Source organism: Equus quagga, chromosome 13, assembly GCF_021613505.1.
Source record: "Equus quagga isolate Etosha38 chromosome 13, UCLA_HA_Equagga_1.0, whole genome shotgun sequence".
In the NCBI taxonomy this organism is placed as follows: domain Eukaryota; kingdom Metazoa; phylum Chordata; class Mammalia; order Perissodactyla; family Equidae; genus Equus; species Equus quagga.
In genome coordinates, this window is record NC_060279.1 from 87,164,879 (window position 1) to 87,172,987 (window position 8,109).

An 8,109-nucleotide genomic window follows, 5' to 3' on the forward strand; every position below is an offset into this window, starting at 1 on the left:
TTCCTCATCATGTTCTCTCTGTCCATCCAACTCCAACCACTGTCTTGACTATTACGGTAATCATTTCATCACTTTATGGTTTTGCTGTATAGTTTTCTATTCCTAAACTGTATAGTTCAATTTTGTTAATCAAAATTATTTTTAATATAGGGGCCGGCCCGGTGGCGCAGCGGTTAAGTTTGCACGTTCTGCTTCTCGGCGGCCCGGGGTTTGCTGGTTCGGATCCCGGGTGTGGACATGGCACTGCTTGGCAGCCATGCTGTGGTAGGTGTCCCACGTATAAACTAGAGGAAGATGGGCACGGATGTTAGCTCAGAGCCAGGCTTCCTCAGTAAAAAGAGGAGGACTGGCAGTAGTTAGCTGAGGGCTAATCTTCCTCAAAAAAAAAAACAAAAAAAATTATTTTTAATATAAATGGAATCAAGCTGTACATGCTCTATGTCTTCTGTTATTTCCTCAACATGATATCTGAGATTCACCCATGTTGATGTAGGGTTTTTTTTAGTTTATTGCTGAATAATAACTTACTGTCTGAATTCCCTACAATTTGTTCATTCTATTCTGATGAATTTGGGGTTCTTTACTTTGGGCTACCATGAATAATTCTGCAATGAACATTTGTGAAGACAGATGCTGCTGAACATAAATACATATAATTCAGGGTATGTCGGATTGCTGGGTTTAAGAAAGTCTTTTAAAGAAAGGTCTTAACAGGAATTTCAAGTTTTACACAAAAGAAAAGAAAATAGTATAATGAATCACCAGCTTCACCACTTATAAATATTTTGCCAATGTTATTGCATTTTTCTTCCCCTTTCTTTTTTCTACTCTGGGATGTTTTCAAGCAAGTTTCAACCATTCCATCATAAATTGCTTCCGTCTGTATCTCTAAAAGATAAGGACTTTAAAAACAATAACCCCAATACCACTACTACACCCAAACAAATTTACAGTAATTTCTTGATTGCATTGATCTTTCCTGGGCAGCCTGATCAGGCTTCTATATATGCACCAGGAAATGGTGTCTTCCTAAGAGAGATTAGCAATGGGCCTTTAACCCCCTAGCAATAGATAAGAGCATGGAAGTCAACTAAATTATGTTATCTTTTAATTTACCCTACAGATACAACCACACACACACAAAGGGACATGTGTGTGCACAGTTATGCATTGTTGGTAACAGCACAAGATTAGAAACAATTTAAATGTTTATTAACATGTGAGTGATAAATTTTGTTTCATCCGCCTAGTGGAATACCATGCAAGTATTATAAAGAATGAGGAAGCTGTTTACGGACTGATGTGACGCAACCGTTACGTCTTATTGCTTAGGACTTACTTGCATCTAGCTGGAAGGATGGCTGTGAAAAGTATTGTTTTAGGACGATGAGTTTCTACCCACTTCTGTTAAAGAAGGAAGGGGATGAACATTGGGAAGAAGCTGGAAGTTCTTACCACATCCTACCCCTGTTTCTACTCAACATCCCTGCATACTCTTCTCCCCAAACAGAAGTAGTCCCATCATTCTCAAGGTCAAGGCCCCCGAAATTTTATTTTGGACATTTTTGACTCAGTCAAGTCTAGAAGTGTTTCTTTTCTTTTCTTTTCTTTTCCTTTTTTTTTTTTTTTGATGAAGATTAGCCCTGAGCTAACATCTGCTGCCAATCCTCCTCTTTTTGCTGAGGAAGACTGGCCTTGAGCTAACATCCATGCACATCTTCCTCTATTTTATATGTGGGACGCCTGCCACAGCATGGCTTGCCAAGAGATGCCATATGTGCACCCAGGATCTGAACCGGCAACGCCCAGGCCACCGAATCAGAACGTGTGAACTTAACCGCTGTGCCACTGAGGCAGCCCCAAGAAGTGTTTCTTTGTGGTGAGCATTCCATAAACTTAAAAGAATCCACAGCTTCCTGAGATCCAATATACAATGATGCAATGGGAAGTGGGCACCCACAGTGAAAACTCCCAATGAAGAAAAGAAAAAAGGAGAGGATGTAGCTGGTACTATTCTATTGCAACTAACCAAGACTGGTGGGCAGGAATAGCAAGAACTCCCTGCCCTGCCAGTGGAGGAAGTTTCTCAATTAGCCAATTGGAAGCACTGGTTCTCTATCTACAGGATGTATACTGTCCTTCATGGCTCCTGGCTTTGCCCCCTTCATTTCTTTCTTATTCCTTATTTTCTATGGCCACACCTTAGTTAGGCATTAAAGAGTACACATTTCTTGGGAACTGGAAAGCATTTCTAAGAGTCAAGGATGCAGATGAGATGGGTAAGCTGCTCTGCATTGGAATTGCAAAGACTTTAGCAGTGACAGGAGGGAAAGAGAGAAGGGCTTTTGAAAATAAGATTGATATTTATTTTGAGTTGTTTCTTTTGCCAGAACATCAGGAAAATATGTTATGCACTGAAGGACAATTGGTGAGTGATTATTTACAGAGAGCAAGGAAAAAGACCCAGTACTATTGTGGACTGATTTATTTCAAAACAAAGATGTCAGGCAACAGTTAGCCAGAGTACTTTAGCAGAAACCCTAAACCACAGGTGTTCATAAAATGTAAACCATGTGGGAATTTGTAAAAATGGTGGGCACGGGGGTGAGAGTTCACTGGGTGTGGCCCAAAGCATGATAGGAGGGTCAGAGATAATTTTAACTAGACATTGAAGGTTCTCACTTGACACCTGGGTGATACAATTGTTTATTGATTCATTAATTCCACAACTATTTATTGAGACTGTGTCACATATCAGGCACTATTTTACACATAGGGTATGGAGAGCCATCAGTGAATGATACAGACCAAAATCCCTGCCCTCGGCTTACACTCTCATTACATGAAGGAAACCATACAAGCGTTGTACACAGTTATTATACTGTTTCATGCCAATAAGTTTGGCAGTTTCGATGAAATGGCTAAATTCTTTGAAAGTCACAGTTTACCAAAACTGACAGAAGAGGAAATAGAAAATCTGAATAGTCCAATAACTGTTAAAGAAATTGACCCTGCCATTAAAACCGTCCCAGAAACAAAACCTGAGAACTGATTGGCTTCACTGATGAATTTCTCTAAACATTTATAACAGATGTAACACCAGGGAGTAGAATGAGAGGAGTCCCTTCCTGAGTCCTTTCAGGAGGCCATTATAAGTTTGAAATAAAACCTAACTAGGGCATTAGAGGAAAGTAAAATAAGAGATCCATCTTTACATAAATTTAAATGCCAAAATTCTAAACAATCTAGTGAGATTAATCTCAAATATGTAAAATACATCATGACGTAGCATGATTTATTCTAGGAATGCAGGGTAGTTTAACATTCAAAAATTGATCAGTGTACTTTGTGATAATGTAAATAAAAGGATAAAAATAATAGGGTCATCTTAATATGTGCAGAAAATGCATAGATACAATCCAATAGCCATTCATGAGCAAAAAAAGAAGACTCTTAATAAAGTAGGAATAGAAAACTTCTGTAACTGATTAAAAGAAAATAGCTTAAAAAAAAAAAAACCCTACAGGGATTGGCCCCACGGCCGAGTGGTTAAGTTTGTGAGCTTCTCTTCAGTGGCCTGAGGTTTTGCCGGTTCAGATCCTGAGTGCAGACATGGCACCGCTCATCAAGCCATGCTGAGGCGGTGTCCCGCATGCCACAACTGAAAATACACAACTATGTACAGGGGGGCTTTGGGGAGAAAAAGGAAAAATAAAATCTTTAAAAAAAAACCCTGCAGCAAACATCCTACTTAATGGTGAAATTGTAAAGTTTTCTCCTTAATAGATTCTCTCATTTAAGCATTACAAATTCCCCAACACTCTTTCTCTTGTTCTCGTTTCACACCTCCACTGACACCGGGTTATAGGCTGAGGTCCAAAAAGCAAAAATGACACGAATAGTACCCTTATGTCCTTCTTGTCTCCCAATCAGGGGACATCAAAGTACCTCATGCTGAGTGGCTCAGGATGACCCAAGGTAAGATGAAGCTGGAACTGGGAGCAAGGTAGGAGAAGGCAGAACTCAAAAATGTCCCCCAGGTCCCCTTACATTGCCTGTAGCTGGACTTCTGCAGGGGATGAAGAAGATTTGGTTGTTGTGTCAGTGGTCTGGGCTGAGTCCTCACTCAGGGCCCTCTCCAGACTGGCTGGCAGGGAGTGGATCAGTCTCTTTCGGAAGTCTCGACCCACGAAGACATAGAGTATTGGGTTGAGGCAGCTGTTAAAGAAGGCCAGGGAGCTCGTTGGGATAAGCAGGACAGCAATGATTTTGTACTTACCACCAAAATATATTTCTTTGATCCAGACTGTGTCCAGAAGGGCCAGCAGTTGAAAGGGGAACCAACAGAGAAAGAAAGAAGCCACAACAGCAGTGAGGACCCGTAAGGTACGATTGGATTTTATCATAGCTTTTTTGTGCATCTTGGCAGCAATGAGCCCATAGCAGATAGCGATGATGGACATCGGCATACTGAAGCCAATGATAAACCGGATGATCCCTCTGGTTGTCATCACGGTGATGAACACCTTAATCCTCTCTTCCATGGTGTTACCCCAGGATCTAAAGTAGAAAGTACAGTATGTATTCCCTTTCTCATCCTTTACTGTAGTCACGAAAATGAAAATTTGGAAGGTAAGGAGTACAGCAAGAACCCAGGGTCCAATGATCAGCTTTGTAGCCAGACCTACAGTGCGGTGGTTCTGGGCCCAGACGGGATGCAGGACACAAATACAGCGGTCTAGAGCAATGAAAGCAATTAGGAAGACACTTCCAAACAGGTTGATGTCCACCACACTGTCAACTAACTTGCATAGGAACCAGCCAAAAGGCCATTGCTCTCTCATGGCCATTGAGACCATGAGGAATGGAATAGTAGCACTGAAAGAGAAGTCAGCTATGGCCAGGTTCAGGTAACAGAGGGTGGTGACTGTGCGTGCCATCCGGAATCCAGTCACCCAGATCACAAGCCCGTTGCCCAGGATGCCGAGGACAAAAGTGATCCCAAGCACCACCAATGAGAGGATATTCACAACAGCGTAGCCAGGAGGCTCATGGGGCTCCTCACCAGATCCATTCAGAGGGATGGAGAAGTTGGTTTCCATCTTGCTGATACCTGAAACATTTCAACAATGACCATTTCTTAGCTGCGGAACCATCTTACAGCATCCCTATTCATGAGCAACCTCAACTTCCACTAAAGCTCTCACTCCAACCAGGATACTCACACTACTGAACCTTCTGGCCAGTCATGCTATAAAATGTCCACCAGCAGAATACTGAACTGAAGGTGTATAGACAACAGAAAATTGATGGCAGGCAGCTTCAGCAGAGTGAGGGAAGCACCAGACTCAGAGTGAGCAGGTTCACATCTTCTTCCACCCATGACTCAATGCACAGATGCTGGCAAGCTGTGCAGCCTCTTTCAGCTCCAGGTTCTCTGAGACTCCCAGCTCCTGTCCTCCCTACTCTGAGGACCCTTGACCTATTGTTTGGTTAGTCTTTAAAGTTTTAGAGTTTGATTTGAGTTTAAAGTTGAAGAGGATCTTGGACAGTTACTGGTAATATGTAGTAATATGTTACATCTTGTGATTCTGTGCTAAAGGAAGTAAGCGAAGGGGGCCCTGTCTCTATGTTCAACCCTCTGTTTTTCATTGTCTCTGTTTGTTATGGCACTCTCCTCTATTTGGGGTGCAAAGAATTTTCACCCATTGTACAGCTTTAGCATTCTGTGGGACAAGAGTATGAGAGTAGTAAGTTTTGTTAATAATATTTATGGGGTTCTTATTAGAGATCATGCATTGTGCTAACTGCTGTATATAGGGATTCATTTGATCTACATAACATAGTGTTCATTATTTCTAGTTTTTATAAGAATAAATTCATAATTGTTCAGAGCAATGATGAAACCTGCCAAAGGTCATTTAAGTTGTAAGTGGTAGAGGAAGGACTTCAATCCAGCTTGATCTGATTTCCATGTCTTTTCTCCACTACACAACTGTGTATTGCTGGTTGCAAGCAACATTGCTGGTGCCCACCTAACATCCATTCCCCTATTCTTCTCTGCTACCAAACCACAACTTTGTTTAGTCACTCACCCATCAGGGAAGATGTCCCTTGCTCCATCTTTGGAGGCAAATTGAGATTAGTCTCACTAGAAGCTGGAACTAGTATCCCCTTTGCTTTACCAGAGATTGTTTTAGCAGTGGGCACATGACTAAATCCTCAACACGAACACCATGGGAAGATATCCTGGGGAACTTCTGGGATAGACTTCCTTGCTCTAAGGATGAGAATCCAAAAGGTGTAGTGTCTGCCTCTGGATCAGGTCACACCTATAACTATTGCATCCAAATTCAACCCAGAGGTCTGTTTGAGCCCTGTGTCCATGCCACTTGGCCAAATTTCCTAACAGTGTAGTCAGGTAGCCATATCAGAAACATCCAGGGTGGCTTTAAAAATGTACATTCATGGGGGCTGGCCCTGTGGCCAAGTGGTTAAGTTCGCGCACTCTGCTGCAGGCGGCCCAGTGTTTTGTCGGTTCGAATCCTGGGCGCGGACATGGCACTGCTCATCAAACCACGCTGAGGCAGCGTCCCACATGCCACAACTAGAAGGACCCACAACAAAGAATATACAACTATGTACTGGGGGCTTTGGGGAGAAAAAGGAAAAAAATAAAATCTTTAAAAAAAATGTACATTCATGAACCACACCCTAGAATCTCTTTGAATAAAAGTTAGGGTGATTTCCTATGGCCTCAAAAATTTGAGAACCATCTTACCCTAGGCTATTCTGCTTCTTTAAGAGAAATAGCAGTTACAGAGCATCTGTTCACATTTAATACTCATAATAATATTGCAGGACATCCATTATCATCCATCTTTTATTGGGGGGAGACTATGGCCTAAGGGTTTCAGGGCTTTGTTTAATGTCATGCCCAGCCGGTCAGTGGATGTAGCAAGCTTTGAAATCTAGATTTAACCAACTCCATAACCTCTGTCTCTGCCTCTCTAAAGTGCTGCCTTTTCAATGGATTCCCCCAAGACTACCGGGAGATGATCACACCCTAGGATATTGATTTTTCTCCCTCTGCCCTTCCCTCCTTCGCTTTCTCCTTTCCCTTTTGTTCTTCCTGTCTTTACCAGTCACTTCCACCAATGTTTTCTATGGGACATTGCTTTACATGTAGCGTGGGGTTTCTCAACCGTGATACCTTTGACACTTGGGGCTCTATCGTTCTTTGTTGTGGGGGACGGTACCTTACATTGTAGGATGTTTAGCAGCATCCATAGCCTCTGCCTATCAGAAGCCAGTAGCACCCCCTCCCTCCAGTTGTGACAACCAAAAGTGTCTACAGACATTGTCAAATGTCCCCTGGAGGGAAAGTCACCCCCAGTTGAGAGTCACTGTTACAGTGTAAGGAGTGCTGGGCTCTGGAGTTTGGTCAATCTGTATTCTAATCTCATCTCTGACCCCTGCTCACTGAGTTCTTAGTCAGTGACATCTCTTCCAACTTCAGTTTCCTCCTCCGCAGAATGAAGGTGATTTTGTGGTGACGACTGTGTTTCAGGTGAGGATTAGTGAGAACAGACATGGAAATCTTTTAAGTAGGACCGAGTGAGTCTTTAACAAATATGAACTCTCGATCCTCACCAGGCTCTATGTCTTGTCCTGGGGCCACGTATTGTAGAAGCTCAAGTTCAGGTCAAGAACAATGCTCGAAACAGTATTAGTACTACGTATGAACCTTTTCCACGTGCCAAGAGCTTCTCTTTTCACGCTTATCATGACTCATCTAGTAGGGGCCCTCAGTATTGCAAGTGTTAATATGTATAATGCATCGAGCATACTATGTTTCATTGTAAATATGGAATAATATTAGTTATACAATTAGCATGGCCATTGTACAGAAGAAGAAGTTAAGACTTCAGCAGGTTATATTCATTGTTTAATGCCCCCAGTGAGGAAGAGGTAGGGTCAGAATTTGAGGTCAGCAGACCAATTCCACCAGAATTGTGCTCTTAACTCTCTCCCACCCCATACCTCCTCAACTGAGTCTGTTTCTCTCTACCTGCCAACTGGACACCCTGCAAGGCGCTCAGAAGACAG

At 42.4% G+C, this 8,109-nt stretch overlaps 1 protein-coding gene across 1 annotated transcript; it reads right to left on the minus strand.

Annotated features, from left to right (window-relative positions):
* Window positions 1-4,046: 4,046 nt before the first annotated feature.
* On the minus strand, window positions 4,047-5,102 carry LOC124251183 (N-formyl peptide receptor 2-like). Its single transcript, XM_046683745.1, has one exon. The coding sequence runs from the start codon at window positions 5,100-5,102 to the stop codon at window positions 4,047-4,049; it is 1,056 nt and encodes a 351-aa protein (XP_046539701.1).
* Between the last annotated feature and the right edge of the window lie 3,007 nt (window positions 5,103-8,109).